General features: G+C 33.1%; 2 protein-coding genes and 1 long non-coding RNA gene across 3 annotated transcripts; 2 read left to right on the plus strand and 1 right to left on the minus strand.

Moving 5' to 3' along the window:
* Nucleotides 1-6,170: 6,170 nt before the first annotated feature.
* On the plus strand, nt 6,171-6,701 carry LOC132182172 (uncharacterized). Its single transcript, XM_059595362.2, has one exon. It carries the CDS (start codon nt 6,171-6,173, stop codon nt 6,699-6,701), a length of 531 nt encoding a protein of 176 aa, XP_059451345.2.
* A 14,218-nt stretch (nt 6,702-20,919) lies between these two features.
* On the plus strand, nt 20,920-21,453 carry LOC132182175 (uncharacterized). Its single transcript, XM_059595365.2, has one exon. The coding sequence runs from the start codon at nt 20,920-20,922 to the stop codon at nt 21,451-21,453; it is 534 nt and encodes a 177-aa protein (XP_059451348.2).
* A 498-nt stretch (nt 21,454-21,951) lies between these two features.
* LOC148586010 (uncharacterized) lies at nt 21,952-23,300 on the minus strand. Its single transcript, XR_015912224.1, has 2 exons — nt 23,083-23,300; nt 21,952-22,113 (listed from the first exon to the last, which is right to left on the minus strand). It is a non-coding gene; the product is annotated as an uncharacterized LOC148586010 (long non-coding RNA).
* Nucleotides 23,301-25,271: the final 1,971 nt, after the last annotated feature.

Consider the following 25,271-nt stretch of genomic DNA (forward strand, 5'->3'; position numbering starts at 1 on the left):
CTACGTGCCATTTTTAATCAATTTACTAGAAAGATCGAAGAAAGGTAAGGAGTTGAAAAAAAAAAAAAAAAAAAAAAGTATCTTGGCTTTTTCCGATTGGAAAAGAAAAGGATGAGAGGGAGATTAAGGTGTAATAGGACATTGTAAAGAAGGGTAATGCTATATGCAAGGGATTATTTAAGAGCGTAATTTTAAAAACTTAACTCTCGCCTTATTAGGTTAACATAGAATTGCCAATTAGCTAGTCCTTTTTTATTTTATTTAATAAAGGCTGATTCAATGGCTTATTTCATATATTCTCAATGAAATGGAAGTTAAGTATGCAGCATTACTCTATCCAATGACTACTACATCTTTGTCACATTACTATAACGTGATAAAAGTGGGATATTAGTATATAGCATTACTTTAAGAATTAAGAGAGTAAATGATATATTGATAAAGAGAAGTGTGATATATCACACTTTTATTTCATATGCAAACCATGCATTGTTAAAATAATAATAATAATCTAAGAGCTAATTAACATTGACACTGGCAAAGTGAAATAAAAAATGTGTGGTGTATCATTACTATAAGGCTTATTCTTTTTCACAGGAAAGTGAATCATTTGTTTCACTTTCTCGCTTCATTTATTTTGAAGTAAAATGTTTTCTCCATTTTTCAGTGTTTAGTATGACAAAAGTTGTGATCAAATCGAATATATTTTCGATTGACCAAGAAAACATTCTTTAATTTTTGTAAAATGATTTTCATTTTTTAAAATCGTAAATCATTTTTTGAGTTTGGACTTCTTCTTCTTATGCGCTCTCTCTCACAATTCATTATTCACCGTTGCCGAGTGTTGCTGGAATCTATTGTTGGCCACAACCAAAATTCGCATCCTCTGTTTGTTGTCGGCCACTGTCATTGAAATTTACAAGAAGTCACCGGTATTTTTTTTTTGCCGCCATCTTTAATTTTATGTATGAACAAATACTATAAATATTTTTCAGAAAAAAAAAAAAAAAAAAAAATTCGGCCGAGCCTAAGAATTAAGATAGTGAAGGCCATGATAGTCGCCTAACACATCATCAGTGATTCCTCGGGCAATATTATTTTGGTAGCCACTAAAAAGCTACTTGTCACAGACCCTCTTATTGATGAAGCTTCAGTCGCTCTTCTTGCATCTTAGTTGGTTTTATCCCCAGGCTTTGATTCTCTTTTTTTAGAGGGTGAAACTCTTCTTGTGATTTTGCCCATCATTACTCCCTCTCTTTTTCCATCTTGGAAATTTTCTAATATCTTTTCTGATATTATATTAGATTAGGTTTGTTCTCCTTTTAAAGTTGGAATGCTTTGAAAATGTCTCGTAATGCAAATCATGCACATGTTCTTGTTAAGTGGATCGCTTCTCATTTTGTTTTTTGAATCATTTCTACAGGATCTAACATTCTTTCTTCTATTCGGATTAAGAATGGGAAAGATCATTTCCTGTAATTCGTTTTTCCTATTCAATTAAAAATAATAATTAAAAAAAAAAAAAAAAGATCGCATGATCTAATTTTAGTGTATTTATAACTGGGAGAAAAAATAAGGTTGAAAATTTGACATCGTGATATATAGGACCGTGACTTGTGCAATAAAAACACATGACTGCTATAAATGATCGAACATATATTTCTTCTCATATGTCTTCCATGTGTGCAGAGAAAAGCTTCTTCTTGCAAATGAATCAACACTCCGTCGCATTAATTCTATGGATGTTGGAATCCTGGAGGACCTTGTAAGGCTAATATGCGGTATAGGATTGATGATTTTTTACGTATCCAGTAAATTCGATGTAAAATTAATAAATTAAGATTTTGTACAATCAAGCTTGTGCTGATTCAACTTGAATTCAAAGGCTAACTCGTTTAACCATAAGTGATCCAAATAAGCGGTATAAATTTAAATACGATTTTTTTTAACAATTAAAAAAATAAAAATCTAAAATACTAACATTCATGTTTATGTATAATTTATTTTAAAATTCATATAAATTATTATTATTATTTTTGGACTAGTTTTTTAAATGTTAAATGAATTGTGTTAAAATCAAGAAATTTAACCTGTTTAAATAAAAAGATCAAGATTGAATTAACCTAAAAACTAATCTTATCCAAATCCAACATACCCACACTCAAGTCAAACTTAATACGCCAACACAAATTAACCCCCTTTAATATATATATATATATATGGTGTCCGGCCGTGTAATTGTTTGGAAACATTTAGTTAAAACCAAGTACAAGTATTTTACCAATTAAATTCGAATGTTACAACGTATGACTCAGTAGCCAGTACGTAGACGCTTGGACATATAAGTGGTGATGTGATACCACAATAGCCTATCAAATTACTTACATTATGTTGTATTCTTTCTCCTATCCTTTTATTTTTATTTTTTGACGTTGATAGGCATATGTTTTTTAAAAGGTAAAATAAGTGCATCTTTATTTATTGATTGATTGGGGGGGGGGGGGGGGGGGAGAATTATAGATGATTGGACAGGCGAGACCCCCAATCACTCTGCCATCCCATGTGGCTTTTAATGTCCCCATGAAAGATCGTCGTAGCGCTGTTTTGTTTTGTTTTTTTTTTTTTTTTCTTCCTTCTTTAATTAAAACGTTTCTTTCTGCTGACAATAAACTTAATGGTTATGACTTTGTTGACAGTATGAAACAAATTCATCCTATAATTAATTAGCCGGCCAAGAAAGACAGCTCAGGTCGGCATGGCACCTATTATCATATTCCACGTTATATCTATAATTCATCTTGTTTTCTCGCCAAAAAAATGCAGATTAATTACATAATGCTAGCAGTCTTGAAAATATTGTTAGACTTACAATTTTTTATTTTATTTTTTTTTGTTTAATGACGAGAAATTCTTTTAAGGCATATCATTTCGTATATACTCATTTCTGTCCGGCAATAAGATGGCAATGGGAATACTTTCTTTTTTTTTTTGGCTAAAGACCTTTATTTCCAAACAAGAAGAGTAATTATTAAAGATAATTTGCATGACAACCCTATGCTCGCCACCTTTTCCAGCTAGTTTTAGGTCAGCATAAACTTCATGAAAAATGTGGCGGACATCAATGGGCCACTACCTAGCCAACGGACCAGGAGGTTCCTACAATAAATAAAATAAAAAAAAAAAAAAAGAGAGAGAGAACATAATACACTAGGAAAAATTTATTCACGAGATGTCCAAAAAGATAGGGAAAAAAAAGAAGCTACCCGAGTGTCTAATTCTTCAAGTATAATGTGTTATTATTATACAATTTAGATAATATGACAAGTCAAAATTAATTATTAATTCTTCTTTTTTACAAATATTGTTTTAATAATTAATTTTTTATTGACATATTATTAAACTGTATAAAATATAAAAAAGAACCTCACGGGCGGCCCATAATACGGCAATGAGGCTAGTTGAAATGACCCACTCGTGAAGCGAACTCGGAAACCAGCTAAAAAACATGATCACGGATAATTCCACCAGCCACCAATCCCCAGCCTCTAAGGAAGACCTTTTCGTGGATCCAAAACCAAATTTTCTGTTTATATTTCTCTTTGTCAGAAGAACAAAATAAAAATTAACTTTTTTTGGTTTATGTTTGCGCCAATGTCGATAAATCGGAAACATCTCCGACAGAGGTGATTTTTGTCCGGCCACCATTGCCTTTGAAATGTGAGATGCATGCGAAATCCAGTGGAAGTTTGAAATCTGTAAGCATATGCATTAAGCAATGTTTAAGATTATCCGTGAAAAAGGGGTAAAGAGTAATGTTATTTTTTTTATTTATTTATTGTATATGATTAGTGATCTGGTACTGTAGCATGTTTAAAGTGACTTTTCATATATTAGCATTATTTTGAAAAAAATATCCGTGGTTTCATGAGTTTTAAAGCTTGTGCTGTCCACAAAAATGAAAATGATTAAAAGGCTCGAGTTTTTAAGACTTTCTCATTTGAGACTGTTTATTACAAATCGTTTGTTAAGTCGGGTTGGGTTGGAATTCATCGAAACTCCTTACCACATTTCAACTTCTAACCCGACTTTGATAGAGATTTAGAGCATGTTTGTGATTGCGTTTGAGATAAAGAAAACTTTTAAGTAAAAAAGAGTTTTTGACAAAAATGTTTTTTTATCATTTTTAAACTTTTTGGAGCATTAAAAGTGTTTTTAATTTCTTTACCAAATGGATATATATATATATATATATATATATATATATATATATATATATTTTTTTTTTTCCAAATAGACTTTTTGAGTATTAAAAGCACTTTTAAACCCCTCAAGACTCAAACACAATTCAAAACAGGCACTTAAAACAACTTTTTAATTCAACTCATCCAGGTCATACCCAAGTTGGATGGGTCGAATGTTGGGCCTGTGGGTTTTTCACACCCCTACCGGTTGCACTTTGGTTCTTTTCTTGAAGAGAGAGATCGATGTTTTAAGGGAATTGTAATGGCTATACTTTTTCTTCCAAGCTTATCAGTCATCAACTTGTAATTGTTAGATCAATTTTAATGTATGGACATGCCAATAGGTGTATTTGGTGGATATTGGATTGGAGGAAATTTAGCAGCGCCTAAAAATATCTCCTGTACTGGATGCTTCCAACAATTACATCAATCTTAGCTGTCCAAAACTGAGAGGGCACCCAACAATAGAACAATTTTAGCTGTGCAAGGCTGACTAATAAGGTTGTCAATTGTAGCAGTATTGAACAGTTGAAGATACCATTTTTGGAAGAGGAATGTTACATTTTTTAATTTTTTTAAAAAAATAATGTGTCACAATCTTATGAGATAATGATACATATTTTGAAATAAAAAATTACATAAAACTGTGACACAATAGAACAAATTTTAAAAATAATTTTTGGAAAATGGTAACATTTCTCTTTAGCCGAATTTCTCCATCCACAGTGGCAACTAGTTACTGGGCCTTGGTTAGTCGTGCTTCAGCCCATTTATTGAAAAAAAAAAAAAAAAAAAAAAAAAAGATGCACTTTTACTGTGATCCCTGGCCTGGGCTGGACACTTATCTTGCGTGCTTGGAAACTCTCAAACAAACATTGAATGTTGCACGTGACGTGAAATTTTCATTTTATCTCTTGATGAAATGTGCGAAAATATCAATGTACTTATATTATTATTTTTTAAATAATAATAATAATCTATCAATTACCTACCCATGGCCAACAGGAAATAATTAATGTGGGTCTCTGCCCACGCTAGCATAATTATCACAATAAATTTTCAATAGCTTGACAATAGTGTCAACAATTTCAGGTCATGTTTTAGTGATGTGTATATTAAAATTTTCCACATTTTAATATATATGTACTAAAAGATTCTTGAAGAAGCTAAACTATGGATTATGATGCTCCACATTTGAAAATATATAGGCTCACGACATGATAATGAAAAATATGAAGAAAAAAAAAAGTTTGATAGTGTTTATATCAACATGACATGCTCAAAATAGCCCGTTTTCTTTTCTCAATTTCATAGGTATTCACTTATCTTTACCACTTAGATAATTCTTTAGACATCTTAACTTCTTGCACTATAAACCAACTTATAATTAGTTAAACACTAATTACAACCCTAAAACCACACTTTTAAACCTAAAACACACATTGAAAAGAAGGTTCAGCAAAGGTCTAATACAACATCATGGTATCTGAGTGTGCTTAAACTAAGTATATGCCAATTTTGGGAAGATATGATTATAGCCATCCATAGCGTATATGCATACAGCTAGCTAATAGGAGATGAGGTGTAATAGGATGCAGCATGCAAGTGTTTTCAGTATTCAAACACTATATCGAAAGAAAAAAAATGGAAGTCATTTTAATTAGTTGGTATTTTGAAAAATGCTTCAATATTATTTTTATCATGTTTGACCAAATAAAAAAGAAATTAATTAATATAAGTGGAGTTGAAAATGTTTTTGCTAGAAACATGGAAAGTGAGTGGATGATGCATGTAGGCTCATATTGTCCAAAAGAGCCACAAAAAGACTCTGTTAGACAGAGTGATTATGTGGTCATGATTTAATCCCTCTACTCTTTATATACACTTGAATGTATTTCTTAGCTCAATAACAAGATAAAATATTCAAAGATGACCACCATTGCTTGCTTAAAGGTTTTTCTTGTGGTACTTGTAACTCTCTTCCCAACCCAAATTCTTGCTCAAAATGCTGCCTTAGCAGTTTGTGATCACACTTTGTACAGGGTATTGTGCATACAACATCTTAAATGGGACCCGGCAAGTAAGTCGGCTACTACTTTTGAAGACGTAGCCATGATTATGCTAAATCATGCAACATCTACAGCAAAACAAATAAGTGACCAGCTCACAAAACGGCTTGAAGAAGCAACATCGTCGTCGGGCGGCGATGCAATTGCCCTGGTAAATTGCAGTAAGTACTACCGAGATGCAATCGGAAAACTTGCGGATTCGAGCAAAGCCCTGCAATCTAGGAGGTACGATGATCTTAAGAATTCGATGTTGGTTGCCATGAAGGCAGGTGACAAATGTGACCAAGACTTCAAGGAATTTGGAAAAACTGGCAAGTCTCCATTAGGCGATCAGGGTCACACATATGGCATGCTTTGCAGCATTGTCTTGCAATTGACCATTCCCAAATGAAAGGGCGCTAGCTAGCTATCCCCCACTTCTTCTTCTTTTTTTCTTTTTTTTTTTTTCTGTTCTATATACCTGCTCTCATTCACTCGAACTGTTTTCTCAATTGAATTTAATTACTATTTAATTTTGAATAACAAGAAAAAAAAATGCCTTCCATTATACTACTAATAGATTTGTAGCAAGGAAATTGTAATAAATTTACAAATTGTGGTTTCAAATTTTGGAAGCTGTAAAATAAATCTACATAATAATATTCTTTAATTCCAATATCTTAACTATTAGGCCTCGTTTAATTTGCAGAATAAACCATTGGAATGAACTACCTAATCCTAGGTATAGCTATTCATTTGTTTGGTAACACATTATTTTTTGGAATAGTTTATTCTCGTAGGATTACTAATCTCATACACACATTATTAGCTAAGCCACTAAAATATGAGTGGCTTAGCTACTCCTTAAGGTATATTTTTTTTAAAATACCCATATAATTTTTTTTTTTAATTTAAACTTAAAAAAAATAAAAATAAAAATAAAGTGGGTGGGAGGTCGACCACCCTTGAGCTCGTGTGGGTGTTGGCCACCAACAAAAGAGGGGGGGGGGGGGGGGGGGGGGGAGAGAGCACCCATAGAAGAAGTCGAGGGTGGTTGCACCACCCCTAGACGCCCCAGTCGCACCACCTGTTTTATTTCAGGTTTTTTTTTTTTCTTTTTAATACCGGTTTGAAAAAAAATTTATATGGAGTATTTCATAATTTTGATTCAAGTCCAATTTTTGCATATGCGTTGTTACCAAAATAAAAAATATGAATATCTATTCTATTTCACATTCTTCTATTCCTCGTAGTAGTTATTCATTTTTCTAATGAACTAGACATTCTGTGAATCAAACGAGGCCTTAAGGTTTCACAATAAACTGATATCCATAACAACAAATAGCATTTGAATCTTGATCTGAAAGCCTAAAACACCAAAAAATGGTTTCTCTCACTTGACCCTCTAAAGTTACATCAAACTTACAATGAATGTTGTGTATATTTAGAAGGTGATGGTTTTGTTTGTTGTGTTGTGGCTTCTCCTTGGTAGCTCAGTTTCAGCCGTGTTCAGTGTTTGTTCTGGTCAATGTATACATCAAAATGAATAAATATGAATGTAGATGAGTATTAGGCCAATATTATGCCTATTATTTTATTCAAAATATAAGAAAAAAGAAAGCTATATAACTAATAAGTTGTAAGCAAGGCATTCTCCAATTGTATCCCAGGCTTATTGTCAACAGGAAATCCAAGCCATTGAAAGCCCATAAGGGATCGGGTCGATCACTGGCCCAAGCCAACTCTTATTCGGGGGTTAAGCTATAATCAGGAAATCCAGCACGGCAGCACTCTTATGAGTCTTGTCAACCCATGAGATTTGATTGGACAATGTGCCTCCACCTCAAGTTTGATTGCTTCACCTTATAAATTTTTCTCTTATTAATTAGACCAGCACCGATTTGGAGATTTAATCCATCCAACCAATCGACTTTGACACATCAACTAATCAACTGATTTTTCTCTTTTACATATTTTATTTTATTTTAAATTTTAACAAATGTCTTCCCTCTTCTTAGCCAACTCTTTAGAGAAATTTTATTCCAAATATGTTACTCATTATCTTCTTAATTATTTTTTAACTATATATATATATATATATATATATATATATATATATATAATAGATTTATTATTGGATTTGTAACTCATATGAGTTTTATTCAAATTTAATAGTAAATTCACTTATTTATTATACAAAAATAGATGAAAGATGAGATGGATAATAATTTTTATTCTGCTCTTTATTTTGGAAAAATCTATAATTTGAAGAGTCAAAATACTAAAATGTATCTTTTTGACTCTCCACCCCCCTAGTAGTAGAGAGCACACTTCACCCTCTAAATCTTAAATAAATAATTAAAAATTAAAAAATTAAAAGTTTGAATTTTCTCTCCTCACAGATTTGACCTTCTCGCTCCTTGCAAGAATAAACGAAAATCTTTAAAAATAATATTTAAATAAAAGAGCCAAAGTTAATTTTTAGTTTGAGAAGTTGGATATAGATACTGTGAAAAGGTGGCCAACTTAAAAAAAAAAAAAAAAAGTGTAACAAACGTATTAATGACGAAAAACACATCTTTGCTATTCTACTAATACTTGTACATACTCAGCTATTTAATTTGCCCAAGCCCAACTAAGTAAGAATTATGGAGCATAAATTTTTTTTTAAAAAAAATGTGTTGATTCAGGTGAAAATACTTTATTTAACATGCAATTGATCCACCACTAAATTATTTAATTAACAAAAAAAAATAATAAAAAAAAATAATAAAAAAATAATAATAAAAAAAAAAAAAAAAAAAAAAAAAGCCCATTACATTTAGACAAAAGATGTGCCCAAGTTCTATAACTTTAGATTCGATATCCCAATCAAAATTTTCCTACCCTAGGAAATGGGCCTTCCCATTTTTGCCGGTTGTGGAGGAAGGGGGATTGGAACCCCGCCGGCCGACATCATGGTGGTTCGTATAGAGAGCAAAAATTCAAAAACCGAATGAAATTAGTCTCCGGCAAGCCGCATACAGTAAGACAATTTTGACATATCCCAGCTGTGCTCTCTAAAACTATGTTGGGCTCCTAAAATGTCTTTATCTAGAAAAAAACGACGCATGAAGAGGTCAATATCATTTTAATTAGTTTGTCTGTTGAAAAATGCTTCAATATTATTTTTAGCATGTTTGACCATTTTTTTTTTTTTAAAAAAAATAATAATTAATATAAGTGGAGTTGAAAATGTTTCTGCAGGAAACATGAGAGTGAATGAATGATGCATGCAGACTCATATTATTCAAAAGAACCACAAATAGACTCTGTTAAACAAATTTGATTGTGAGGTCATAATCAAATCCCTCTACTCTATATATCCACTTGAATGTATTTCTTAGCTCAATAACAAGATAAAATCCTCTACAAAAAAGCAAAGATGAACACTATTTCTTGCTCAAAGGTCTTCCTTGTGCTGCTTGTAACTCTCTTCCCAACCCAAATTCTTGCTCAAAATGCGATCTTAGCGGTTTGTGATAAGACTCTGTATAAGGAATTGTGCATAAGTACTCTTCAATCGGACCCGGCGAGTGAGTCGGCCACTAGTTTTGAAGACGCAGCCACAATTATACTAAAGAATGCAACATCTACAGCAACCCAAATAAGTGACCAACTCACAAAAATGATCCAACAAGGATCATCACAATGGTCGGGCGGCGATCTAACTGCCTTGGCAAATTGCAAAAAGTACTACCAAGATGCAATTGGAAAACTTGCGGATTCGAGCAAAGCCCTGGCATCTAGGATGTACAATGATGTTAAGAAAGGAATGTTGTCTGCCATGGGTGCCGGTCCCTTATGTGACGATGACTTCGAGGCATATGGAAGTACCGGCACGTCTCCACTAGGCAATCAGGGTGACACATATAACTCGATTTGCGCCCTTGTCTACGAATTGTGCATGGCGATAGCTAGCTAGCTATCCTTTTTTTTTTTTTTGTTCTACCTGCTCTCATTCATTCAAACCTGTTATCTCAATTTAATTTACAATTCCATTATACTACTAATGGATTTGTAGCAAGTAAATTGTAATAAATTTACAAATTGTGTTTGTTTGCTCTCAAATAAATCTACATAATAATATTCTATAATTCCAATATCTTAAATATTATGGTTTTCACAATAAACTCATGAAAAAAACTTAGTGAAATTCATAACAACAAACAGTATTTGAATCTTATCTGAAAGCCTAAAATACCATAAAATAGTTTATTTCACTTGACCCTCTTAAGTTACATTAAATTTATAATGAATGTTGTGTATATTTATAAGGTGATAGTTTTGTTTTTTTGTGTTGTGGCCTCTCCCTGGTAGCTTAGCTTCAACCTTGTTAGGTGTTTGTTCTCGTTAATTTATACATCAAAATGAATAAATAATTTAACAAAGGAATATTATTGTCATTTTGGGTCACATACATCTTTTTTATCTGGTTTAACACAAAACTCTAACAGAAGGACTAAATGAAAATGGCTAATAATTTGAGAGAGTAATTGTAACTTTTTTTAAATTTTGAAAAAAAATTAAAATTTGAATGCAAGTTTAAAGTGGGTAGCCTAAAAATTACCCTTTCTTCTTTTCGTGTTTCAAGCAGTAAGATATGACTTTACATGAGTTTCAGGACAATATACATATTATTTTATTCACAATATAAGAAAAAAGAAAGCTATATAACTGATAAGTGAAAAGGAAGGATGATTGCATGTGCTGAATTTCTATCTTCTCTCTCCTGGAAAAAAAACAAAAAAACAAAAAGAAGTCACAGGAGGAGGGAAGATCTGGTTTTTCCTCCTCCTTGCTGCTCTTTCTTTTTCCCTTTTCTGAGTTTCTCTCTTTTGAGATAACTCATTTTCTCTCTATAATTTTTTCTCTGGACCCTCTAATCTTTTTACGAGGCTTTATCTATCGTTTTTAACGATTTATCAACTGACTCGCCAAAAAAGGCAGCCACCGTCTCCCTCTTCGTCAGTCATCTTCTCCACTGCGTTTCTTGGCCGAATCTGTGATTTTTGAAGATAAGTTTTTTCAAAATTGGATCTTCATTTCTCCGCCAGTTCCAACAAGCAACGCACCACGCCACCACCATCACTGGTGTCCTAGCTGCCCGGCGCCACCATCCACGCCTCCCCCCAACATCCACGCGCCAGAGAGTGGACCTCATGCACCAGCGTGTGGATCTAACGCGCCGGACAGCATCCTCGCAAGGCTCTCCTCCACCTCGCCCTCCCCCAAAGCTGCTGTTTTCTAAGTTATTTCTGTATTTTTCTGCTGTTCACTTGTTAACCCGAACTGTTTGGGCTTCAAACTCTTTGTCTGTGATGGAGATCCAATTTTCATTGTTCTTGCTCTTCTTAGTCTTTTCGGTTTCCTTGGAAGCCAAATTAGATCTAAGTTGTCATTCCTTAGTTTGTTCGTCTTTTTTGGAAGTTGGATTAGATCTACGTTTATAGAGGTCTTTGTACTCCCGATGGTTTTATCCATCAAAATTGGCCACAGCCGTCAAAATCTGTATTCCTAAGTGACTTTCACCTTCCTGGATCTTCTTTAGAGCTTTGAGGTGTTTGTAGTCTATCTTAATTGGGTTAATGTGTTCTCTTATTTTCTCTTGTCTTTTCTTTTCCCTGTATTTCTGTTTCTGTAATTTTATGTTGTTTGCAATGAAGTTGTTCTTAAAAAAAAAACAAAAAACAAAAAAATAAGCAAGGCATTCTCCAATTGTATCCCAGGCTTATTGTCATCAGGAAATGATCCAAGCCATCCAAAGCCCAGAAGGAATCTGGTCCCTGGCCCAAGCCAACTCTTGGGCTGATGCTGTAATCAGGAAATCCTATTTTGGAGGCGAAAAAGGGTCTTAGAAATTCGGCACTTTTATGAGTCTAGTCAACCCATGCGATTTGATTGGACAATGTGCCTCCACCTCAAGTTTGATTTTTCTCTTATTAGGCCCAGCACCGATTTGGAGATTTAATCCATCCAACCAATCGACTTTGACACATCAACTATACTTTAATCCATCTTCTTAATTAGCCATCTTCTTAGCCAAATCTCAAGAGAAATTTTATTCCAAGTATGTTACATATTATCTTCTTCATTATTTTTTAAATATATTTTTCTTTTGTAAATTTAATAGATCTACTATTGAATTTGTACGATGCCCACACAAATTTAATAGTAGATTCACATATTCATCCTACAAAAATGGGTAAAAGATTAAATGGATAGTGATTTTTATCATTTCTTTTTTTATTGTGCTTTTTTATTTTGGAAAGTCAAAACATATCTTTGCTATTCTACTAATACTTGTACATGCTCGGCTATTTTGCCCAAGCTCCGCTTAGGAAGAATTATGGAGTATAAAACAAAAAATATATATATATATATATATGTTGATTTGGGTGGAAATACTTTATTTAACATATAATTGATCCACCACTAAATTATTAAATTAACAATAAAGAAAAAGAAAAAGAAAAAGAAAAAGAAAAAAAAAAAGCCATTACATTTAGAATAAAGACACTTGCCCAAGTTCTATAACTTTAGATTCGCTATCCCGATCATAATTTTCCTACTCTAGGAAATGGGGCTTCCCATTTTTGCTGATTGTAGAGGAAGAGGGATTGGAACTCCACCGGCCGACACCGTGGTGATTCATATAGAGAGCAAAAGTCAAAAACCGAATGAGATTAGTTTCCAGCAAACCGCATATAATAAGACGATTTTGACACATCTCAGCTATGCTCTCTAAAATCGTATTGGGCACCTAAAATATCTTTATCTAGAAGAAAACAACGCATGAAGAGATCAATATCATTAATTTTTTTTTCCCTAAGGTTTTTCCTGGGAAAATAATATAAAGGAAGAAATAAAATTGGAGTTTTCTTAAGAAACTTATATTCTTACCTTCCTACTTCAAAATTCTCTTGCCCTTGTTTAATTGTTAGCATCGGCTGGAGAATCCGGCTGATTTGTGTAAACTGACCCACCAATATTAATTATGACCTCCGCCAATCGCCAATATCATCGTCATTCTAGATGGATCTCCATGAAAATGATAGATGTGAGGAGGCTCTGGATTATACAATTCATGTTTTTTTTTAATTTAATTTTTAAGTCTCATATAGCCAGAATTAATTTCGTATTTCTTTTGCGTAAGAAATTAATGTAAGGCATTAGCAGCAGCCAAGAGAGAAAGAAAAAAAAGGCTTGGTTTGTGTGGTGATGTGGTGAATGAATAGTCAACTTGTAATCTCTCACGAAGATGCACAAAAAAATAAATAAATAAAAATAAAAATAAAAATAAAAAATCGGTCTACTTATAAATAATAAAATAAAATAAAATAAAAAAAGAACCGAAAGAGGCAAAGCTGCACAACTTTTGGGCCTGTATTGGCCCAACCATTACTTGGTTTTTATTGGTCATTTGTTGGCCCAATTATTATTCAGTCTACTATTAGTAGGGGTGTCAACCCGGTCTTGGTTCTCGGTTATTGGCCAAAACCGGGAATCCGAATCAGGGTACCCTATTTTTTAATTTTGGAAAACTGGAACCGGTTACCCGGTTACCCGGTTATACAATAACCGGCCAGTTCCGATTTGTACTCGATTATTCGGGTATCCGCTTTGTTTTTTTTAAAAAAAAAAAAAAAAAAAAAAAAAAATCATTTTTAGCTTATTTTAGGTATTGGGCCTAATTTGTGTGCTTAATTTAACAATTTTTTGCTCTTTAAAAAAAAAAAAAAAAAAAAAAAAACACACACACACACACACACACACTTAGCATTTTTGTCCCAATAAGTTGGGCTTTGTTGTGATTGTTCAAAAAAAAAAAAAAAAAAAAAAAAAACCTAAAAAATCATTAAAAAAAAAAATTTGTTTTTTTGCTTTTTGGGCCTAAAAAAATAAAAATCCAATGTTTAAAAATGTCATAAAACTTCATTGTTTAAAAATGCTCTTAAAATCCAATGTTTACAAATGCCATAAAAATTCAATGTTTAAAAATGCCCTAAAAAAATTATAAAAAATTATTTTATATATATACCCGGTTACCTGGTTATTCGATTATAACCGAGTGCCAAAAACCGGAACCGATTTCCCAGTTACTGCTTGATGCCTGATTTTTTTTTGACACCCCTAATTGTTAGTCTTTTATTGACCTATACCTATTTTTAAGCTTTTGTTAGCCCAATTTATTTACCGGTTTTTGTTTGGATTAGTAGGAAATAGAGTGAGAGGCAAAGACATTCCTCCATTTATGGGACATGAGAGAGGAGTTTGGTCAGAGTGGCCTATAAGCAAAGTATATGCCAATTTTGGGAAGACATGATTGTAGCCATCATAGCTTATAGGCTTACAACTAGCTAACACGAGATGAGGTCTAATAAGATGTAGCATGCAGGTGTTTTCAGTATTCAAACTATATATCAAAAAAAAAAAAAATGGAAGTCATTTTAATTAGTTACCCTTTTGAAAAATGCTTCAATATTATTTTTAGCATGTTAGACTATTTTTTTTTTTAAAAAAAAAAAAACAAAGTAATTAATATAATTGGAGTTGGAAACATTTTCCTGGAGACCTTGATGTCAAAACAGGAAGAGTAATTATTAACACACTAAAAGTTTGTAACTCCTAGGCAAATAATTTGCATGACAACCCAAAGCTTGCCACCTTTTCAGCTAGTTTTAGGTCAGCATAAACTTCATGAAAAATGTGGGGGACATCAATGGGCCATTGCCTAGCCAGGGGCCCATGAGGTTCCTACAATAAAATATATATATATTTCTTTTACCAAAAAAAAAAAAAAAGACAAAAAAAACAAAGAAGAAGAAGAAGAAGAACATAATACACAAGGAAAAATGTATTCACGAGATGTCCAAAAAGAAAGGGGAAATAAAAAGCTAACTGAGAGTCTAATTCAAGTATAATACTTGGGATTAATATGCTATTATTATACAATTTAGATAATATGGCAATCAAATTCAATTATTACCTTTTTTTTTTAACAGATATTGTTTTAATAATTAATTTTTATTAACATATTATTAAATTGTATAACAATTTACTTAGTATCATTAATCATAATATTATTGAACCTTCTTTGCCATTAAAGACCCTCACGAGCGGCCCATAATACGGCAATGAGGCTTGTTGAATGACCCACTCGTGAAGCGAAACTCGGAAACCAGCTAAAAAACATGATCACCGATTATTCCACCAGCCCCCAGCCTTTGAGGAAGACCTTTTCGTGGATCCAAAACCAAATTTCTTGCTTATATTCGTCTTTATCGGAAGAACAAAATAAAAATTAACTTTATTCTGTTTATGTTTGTGCCCCTGTCGATAAATCGGAAACATCTCCGACTTTCTTTCCAACGGAGGTGATTTTTGCCCGGCCACCTCTGCCTTTGAAATGTGAGATGCGAAATCCAGCGGAAGTGGGAAATCTGTAAGCAAATGCATTAAACAATGTTTAACGGAAAATAAAGCTGAAATCATTAAGCAATGTTTAAACTTATTCGCGAAAAAAAGAGAAAAAAAAAGTAATGTTACTTTTTATACTTATTTATTATATCTATTTTATATGGTTAGTAACTTGGTGTAGTATGTTTAAAGTGACTTTTCATATATTAGCATTATTCTAAAAAATATCCCCGCTTTCGCGAGTTTTAAAGCTTGCATTGTCCACAAAAATGAAAATGATTAAAAGGCTCGAGTTTTTAAGACTTTCTCATTTGAGACCATTTACTACAAATCCTTTGTTAAGTTAGGTTGAGTTGGGTTGGAAACTTGGAATTCATCGAAACTCCTTACAGCATTTCAATTTCTAACCAGACTTTGGTAGAGATTTAAAACGACTTTTGGCATCCACTATCGTATCGTAATTCAACTCATCCGGGTCATACCCAAGTTGGATGGGTCGGATGTTGGGTGGGCCGGTGGGTTTTTCATACCCCTACCGGTTGCACTTTGGTTCTTTTCTTGGAGAGAGAGAGATCGATGTTTTAAGGGAATTGTAATGGCTATACTTTTTCTTCCAAGCTTATCAGTCATCAACTTGTAATTGTTAGATCAATTTTAATGTTTGGTCCGGATAATATAGGTGTATATGGTGGACATTGGATTGGAGGAAATTGAGCAGTGCCTAAAAATATCTCATGTTCTGGATGCTTCCAGCAATTACATTAATCTTAGCTGTCCAAATCTGAGAGGGCACCCAACAATATAACAAATTTAGCAGTGCAAGGCTGACTAATAAGGTTATCAATCGTAGTATTGAGTTGTAGAAGATGTCATTTTTCGAAGAGGAGTAATACACTTCCTAAATTTTTTGAAAAAATAATGTGTCACAATCTTATGAAATAATGATACATTTTTTAAAATAATAAATTACATAAAATTGTGAGACAATAGAGCAAATTTTAAAAATAATTTTTGGGAAATGGTAGCATTTCTCTTTAGCCTAACTTCTCCATCCACAATGGCAACTAGTTACTGGGCCTTGGTTAGTCGTGCTTCAGCCCATTTATTGAAGAAAACAAAAAAAAAAAGATGCACTTTTACTGTGATCCCTGGCCTGGGAAATTTTCATTTTATCTCTTGATGAAATGTGCGAAAATATCAAAGTAATTATATTATTATTATTTTTTTAAAAATAATAATAATAATCTGTCAATGATCTACCCATGGCCAACAGGAAATAATTAACGTGGGTCTCTACCCACGCTAGAACAATTATCACAACAAATTTTCAACAGCTTGACAATAGTGTCAACAATTTCAGGTCATGTTTTAGTGATGTGTGTATTAAAATTTTCCACATTTTAATATATATACCAAAAGACTCTTGAAGAAGCTAAACTATGGATTATGATGCTCCACATTTGAAAATATAAATATGAAGAAAAAAAAAGTTTGATGGTGTTTATATCAACATGACATGCTAAAAATGACCGGTTTTCTTTTCTCAATTTCGTAAGTATTCACTTACCTTTATCACTCAGATGATTCTTTAAACATCATAACTTCTTGCACTATGAACCAACTTATAATTAGTTAAACACTAATTACAACCCTAAAACTACACTTTTAGACCTAAAACACACATTGAAAAGAAGGTTACCGTAACAACGAAGGTCTAATACAACATCATGGTATCTGAGTGAGCTTAAACTAAGTATATGCCAATTTTGGAAAGACATGATTATAGGCTATAGCCATCCATAGCGTATATGCCTACAGCTAGCTAACAGGAGATAAGGTGTAATAGGATGCAGCATGCAAGTGTTTTTAGTATTCAAACTATATATCGAAAAAGGAAACAAAAAAAAAAATTGGGAGTCATTTTAATTAGTTGGTATTTTGAAAAATGCTTCAATATTATTTTTAGCATGTTTGACCAAATAAAAAAAGAAAGTAATTAATATAAGTGGAGTTGAAAATGTTTCTGCTGAAAACATGGGGAGTGAGTGAATAGTACATGCAAGTTCATATTGTCCAATAGAATTGAACCACAAAGAGACTCTATTAAACAGAGTGATTGTATGGTCATAATCTAATCTCTCTGCTCTTTATATACACTTGAATGTATTTCTTAGAAGTTAGATCAATATATAACAAGATAAAATATTCCTCCGCAAAAAAGCAAAGATGAACACCATTTCTTGCTCAAAGGTCTTCCTAATTGTGCTGCTTGTAACTCTCTTCCCAAGTTAAATTCTTTCTCAAAATTTAGCAGTTTGTGATCACACTGAGTATAGGGTATTGTGCAGAAAAACTCTTAGCTCGGACTCGGCGAGTAAATCGGCCACTAGTTTTGACGACGTAGCCATGATTATGCTAAAGCATGCAACATCTACAGCAAACCAAATAAGTGACCAACTCATAAACTTGCTCAAACAAGCACAATCGTCGTGGGGCGGCGATGTAGTTGCCCTGGTACATTGCAGTAAGTACTACAAAGATGCAATTGGAAAACTTGCGGATTCGAAAAAAGCCCTGCAATCAAAGAGGTATGCAGATGTTAAGAATTCGATCTTGGTTGCCATGACTGCTGTTGGCAAATGTGACCAAGACTTCAAGAAATTTGGAAAAAACAGCAATCCTCCATTAGGCTATCAGGGTGACACATATATCGTGCTTTGCAGAATTGTCTTGCAATTGACCACTCGCAAATGAACTCATTCATTCAAACTGTTTTCTCAATTTAATTTACAATTCCATTATACTACTAATGGATTTAATTGTACGTAGCAAGTAAATTGTAATAGATTTACAAATTGTGTTTGTTTCAAATTTTGGATGCTGTAAAATAAATCTACATAATAATATTTTATAATTCCAATATCTTTAACTTTTAGGGTTTCACAATAAACTTAATTACTGAAATCCATAACAATAAATAGCCTTTAAATCTTGATCTGAAAGCCTAAAACACCATAAAATGGTTTCTCTCACTCGACCCTCTTAAGTCACATCAAACTTATAATGAATGTTGTGTATATTTATAGGGTGATGGTTTTGTTTGTTGTGTACATTGTAGTCTCTCCTTAGTAGCTCAGTTTCAGGCTTTCAGCCTTGTACGGTGTTTGTTTAGGTTAATGTATACATCAAAATGAATAAATAATTCAACAAGGGAATATTATTGTCATTTTGGGTTACATCTTTTCTATGTGGTTTAACACAAAACTCTAACATAAGGACTAAATGAAAGGGGCTAATAATTTGTGAGAGCAATTGTAACTTTTTTAAAATTTTGAAGACAAATTATAATTTGACGGTAAGTTTAAAGAGGGTACGTAGCCTAAAAATTAGGAAAAAATGTTTTCTTCTTTTTGTGTTTCAAGCAGTAAGATATGAATTTAATATGAATGTAGATGAGTATTAGGCCAATATTATGCCTATTATTTTATTCAAAATATAACAAAAAAGAAAGCTATACAACTGATACGTTTTAAGAAAGGCATTCTCCAATTGTATCCCAGGCTTATTGCCAACCAAAGCCCCGAAGGGATCCGCTCACTGGCCCAAGCCAACTCTTGGGTTGATGCTGTAATCTGGAAATCCTATTTTGGAGGCCAGAAGGGTCTTGAAATCCAGCACTCTTATGAGTCTTGTCGACCCATGTGATTTGATTGGACAATGTGCCTCCACCTCAAGTTTGATTGCTTCACCTTATAAATTTTTCTCTTATTAATTAGACCAGCACCGATTTGGAGATTTAATCCATCCAACCAGTCAACTTTGACACATCAACTAATCAACTGATTTTTCTCTTTTACATTTTTCATTTTATTTTAAATTTTAACAAATGTCTTCCCTCTTCTTAGCCAGTTCTTGAGAGAAATTTTATTCCAAATATGCTACTCATTATCTTCTTAATTATTTTTTAACTATATTTCTTTTGTAAATTTAATAAATCTGTTATTGGATTTGTGGATTCTTATGAGTTTTATACAAATTTAATAGTAGATTCACATATTCATTATACAAAAATGGATAAAAGATGAGATGAATAATAATTTTTATTCTACTCTTTATTTTGGAAAAATCAATAATTTGAAAAGTCAAAATACTAAAATGTATCTTCTTTTTTTTGACCTTCTCGCTCCTTGCAAGAATAAAAGAAAATCTTTAAAAATAATATTTAAATAAAAGAGCAAAAGTTAATTTTTAGTTTGAGAAGTTGGATGTAGATACTTAATAAAAAAAAAAAGTGTAACAAACGTATTAATGACGAAAAACACGTCTTTGCTATTCTACTAATACTTGTACATGCTCTGCTATTTAATTTGCCCAAGCCCAGCTAAGTAAGAATTATGGAGCATAAATTAAAAAAAAAAAAAAAAAAAAAAAGAAAAAAAAAAAAGTGTTGATTCAGGTGAAAATACTTTATTTAACATACAATTGATCCACCACTAAATTATTTAATTAATAATAAAAAATAAAAAAAAAAAAGAAAAGAAAAAAAAAAGCCCATTACATTTAGACAAAAGACGTGCCCAAGTTCTATAACTTTAGATTCGATATCCCAATCATAATTTTCCTACCCTAGGAAATGGGCCTTCCCATTTTTGCCGGTTGTGGAGGAAGGGGGATTGGAACCCCGCTGGTCGACATCGTGGTGGTTCGTATAGAGAGCAAAAATTCAAAAACCGAATGAAATTAGTCTCCGGCAAGCCGCATACAATAAGACAATTTTGACATATCCCAGCTGTGCTCTCTAAAACTATGTTGGGCTCCTAAAATGTCTTTATCTAGAAAAAAACGACGCATGAAGAGGTCAATATCATTTTAATTAGTTGGACTTTTGAAAAATGCTTCAATATTATTTTTAGCATGTTTGACCAAATTTTAAAAAATAAATAAAAAAAAAAAAAAGTAATTAATATGAGTGGAGTTGAAAATGTTTCTGCTAGAAACATGGGAGTGAGTGAATGGTGTACATGTAGGCTCATATCGTTCAAAAGAACCACAAATAGACTCTGTTAATCAAAGTGATTGTGTTGTCATAGTCTAATCCATTTACTCTTTATATACACTTAATGTATTTCTTAGTTGAATAACAAGATAAAATCCTCTACAAAAAAGCAAAGATGAACACCATTTCTCGCTCAAAGGTCTTCCTTGTGCTGCTTGTAACTCTCTTCCCAACCCAAATTCTTGCTCAAAATGCGATCTTAGCAGTTTGTGATCAGACTCTGTATACAACATTGTGCATAATAACTCTTCAATCAGACTCGGCGAGTGGGTCGGCTACTAGTTTTGAAGACGTAGCCACAATTATACTAAAGAATGCAACATCTACAGCAACCCAAATAAGTGACCTACTCACAAAACTGATCCAAGAAGGATCATCGCGATGGTCGGGCGGCGATATGGTTTCCCTGAAACATTGCAGAATTTACTACCACGATGCAATCGGAAAACTTGCGGACTCGAGCAAAGCCCTGGCATCTAGGAAGTACAATGATGTTAAGACAAGTATGTTGGCTGCCATGGGTGCTAGTCGCTCATGTGACAAAGACTTCGAGGAATATGGAAGAACCGGCAAGTCTCCATTAGGCGATCAGGGTGACACGTATAACGAGCTTTGCCACATTGTCATAGACTTGTCCACTATCAATTGAAACGGCGATAGCTAGGCTAGCTATCCTCCTTTTTTTTTTTTTTTTTTTTGTTCTACCTGCTCTCATTCATTCAAATTGTTTTCTCAATTTAATTTACAATTCCATTATACTACTATACTAATGGATTTGTAGTAAGTAAATTGTAATAAATTTACAAATTGTGTTTGTTTGCTGTCAAATAAATCTACATAATAATATTCTATAATTCCATTATCTTAACTATTATGGTTTTCACAATAAACTGATGAAAAAAACTTAGTGTAATCCATAACAACAAATAGCATTTAAATCTTATCTGAAAGCCTAAAACACCATAAAATGGTTTCTTTCACTTGACCCTCTTAAGTTACACCAAATTTATAATGAATGTTGTGTATATTTGTAACATCCCCAGCCCGTTAAGGCTGAGTTTGCCACTTTTCTTCTTTTATAACAAAAGTTCTTGCAAAAATCTATAAGGTCTATCAGAGTATTTGATTTTAAAGGATACAATAAATATATAAAACATCATTCAAAAGATTTTATTACAAGCGAAATTAGAAAACATTAAACTTTAGTTGCGAAAAATCATATTATTACAATAATTGATATGAAAAGACTTTGAAAGTTAATAATTATTCCCGCCCCAATTCCGGCCTTCTATTCCAGCGTCCTTTCTACCTGAAAACAAGAAATAAAACTGAATGAGCCCAAAGGGGGCCCAGCAAGTAAAATCCACAACCATAAATAGTTTTGCTCTTTGTTCTCAGTTTTGATAATCGTTTTCTCAAATAAATATACATCCAGCCATAATAATAATACATGTATGTACGGTTGTATCTTCCGTAGCATATACGTACTATTACATCATCATCATAATGCATCGCTATAAATCATCTTTATAAATCAACATAGTATATCATCGTTGAAAATCATCATAGTATATCATCATTGAAAATTATCATAGTATATCATCGTTGAAATTCATCATAGTATACCATCATTGAAAATCATCATAGTATATCATCGTTGAAATCATATTATCGTTTTCTCATATTAGGGCCCATATACACTATTACCCTTGTGTACGAGGGTTGCGGGTCCTTGTGACCATGGCACTGAACTGTGGCCTCAGCCATGCCCGACCGTTAATTAACTCTTTTCTTGGTGCACTCAACGGTCATGTTGATGGAATACCACCTTCTGGCATAGCCTCCTTCAGTGGTTTCGCCTCCATCCGAGTATCGGTACCGAACTCATCTCATCTTATCTTGGGGCCAAAAATACTCTCCTCCATACATGTGCCCTCATTTCATAAACATTTAACTCATTTCTTGTACTTTTCTTTGTACTTCTTTAATGCATCTTAGGGCAACATGTAGGAGGGTTTATCATCATTCTTCTTTCTTATAATCATCATTATTTCTCAACTTTCTTTTCTCAAAAATGGAAACTTTTCCAAATATAAACTTGTGTACTTAGAAAGCATCTAAAGAAATATAAACTTTCTAAATAATTCTTTTAGAAATCCTTCATGCATGCAACATATCTCCATGATAGGTAAATAAAATAATCATTTACAGTTTGATACAAGAATGAATAAATAGCATGACATGAAGTAATTTTAGAAGGGGTAGTGAATTTACTTACTTCTAGACTGAAGCTAAAAGTGGTATGAAGGATCTAGTTGCTCCAATCTGACTAACACTACTAGTATATCTTTCAAACTAATTTCTCAAGTCCGTTCTCTCTCGTATTCTTTCTTTCTTGCAACGCTTTGTCTCGCCCTTTCTCTCTCTGTTTCGTGTAAACACTTTCAGAAAGAAGAAAGACCGAGTAGAAAACGGAAGAATGAAGAATATGTGGAAGAGAAGGGAGAGGAGTAGTGAAATTTGTGAAGGGTGAGGACTCTATTTATAGGAAACCATCTCCATCTACCAATCTTCATCTACAAACCTTCATCCACTAATCTCCATCTATAATTCTCCATCTACTAGTACTTATCTATAAATCTCCACCTACTAGTATCCATCTATAAATCTCCATCTACTAGTACTTATCTATAAATCTTCACCTACTAGTATCCATCTATAAATCTCCATCTACTAGTATCCATCTATAAATCTCCATCTACTAGTATCCATCTATAAATCTCCATCTACTAGTACTTATCTATAAATCTTCACCTACTAGTATCCATCTACAATTTTTCTTACCATCTACTATCCTATTATTTCACCAATTACCATTCTCTAATTACCACTCTCTGTAATATCATAAATTTCCCCAGAATTAAAATCATAGGCTAAAATGGATATCAAAATAACATCATCATCAAAATAATCTGTTTAAATAACTTTGAAAATTCCGGGGCGCTACAATATTTATAGGGTGATAGTTTTGTTTTTTTGTGTTGCGGCCTCTCCTTGGTAGCTTAGTTTCAACCTTGTTTGGTGTTTGTTCTCGTTAATTTATATATCAAAATGAATAAATAATTTAACAAAGGAATATTATTGTCATTTAGGGTCACATACATCTTTAGTTTAACACAAAACTCTAACAGAAGGACTAAATGAAAAGGGCTAATAATTTGAGAGAGTAATTGTAACTTTTTTAAAATTTTGAAGAAATATTAAAATTTGACTGTAAGTTCAAAGAGAATAGCCTAAAAATTACCCTTTCTTCTTTCCGTGTTTCAAGCAGTAAGATATGAATTTACATGAGTATTAGGACAATATACATATTATTTTATTCAAAATATAAGAAAAAAGAAAGCTATATAACTGATAAGTAATTAATAAGCAAGGATGATTGCATGTGGTAAAGCATTGAAGCAAGCATATTAAAGAGAACGAGAAAGCCAACAGCCAAAAAAGCCACCGGAGGAGGGAACATCTGGTTTTTCCTCCTCCTCCTTACTGCTCTTTTTTTTTTTCCCTTTTATGAGTTTCTCTCTATTGAGAGAACTCATTTTCTCTCTGTAGTTTTTTCTTTGGATTCTCTAATCTCTTTACGAGACTTTATTTATGGTCTTTGATAATTTATCTCCTACCCTCAAAAAAACGCAGCCACTGTCTCTCTCATCGTTAGTCACCTTCTCCGCTGCGTTTTTGGAGCATCTTCTACAAATACTGTAAGATACTCTTTAGTTAAATGTAGAAGTTTTGTCCCTCCAGCACACACGGTAAAGTAGCATTTTTCCTTGAAGCTGCTACAGTAAGTTTTCATATTTGAAAGCTTACTGTAGCAGCTGTTATTATTATTCAATCATATTTTCTCTTTCTTTCTATTTTTTTAATCGTTTCCCTCTCTCTTTTCTATCTCTCTCTCTCTCTTTCTCCCGTTCTTCCCCTCCCCCCCCCCCCCCCAACGCTCCCTTCTTCGCCGAGCTCTCTTCATTCCAACCCATCCAAGATCAAGAATCAAAATCAACCCAAATTCGTCTCAATTCCAAACCCATTTCTGCTTTTACCCATTTTTAGTCCATTTCTCCAACCCATCTCTCTGCTACTGCGCGCATCTGTGAGAACGAGAGTGAAAGAGAAGGGAAGGAGAAAAAAGAAGAGAGGGAGAAACAGGGAGAGAGACCCGAGAGTGGGAGATCGAGATGGAGAGCATCTCATCCTTGGCCTTCAAGTCTTGCTCAAAAGATTGTTGCTTTTGCTTTGGCTGTTTCTTGGAGGCTGCTGCTTTGCCTTTCTTGGGCGAAGACCGTGGCTGCGGGAGGCTCTCGTGGTTCTCCTTTTCTGGGTGGTCATCTGGCGGCGGAACCGGGTCATTGGCTGATGGGTTTTTCTCCTTCAGTGCCTTCCTCGTGTTCCTTGGCCTCCTTGTAGGGA

Source organism: Corylus avellana, chromosome 5, assembly GCF_965113065.1.
Source record: "Corylus avellana chromosome 5, dhCorAvel1.hap1.2, whole genome shotgun sequence".
Classification (NCBI taxonomy): Eukaryota; Viridiplantae; Streptophyta; class Magnoliopsida; order Fagales; family Betulaceae; genus Corylus; species Corylus avellana.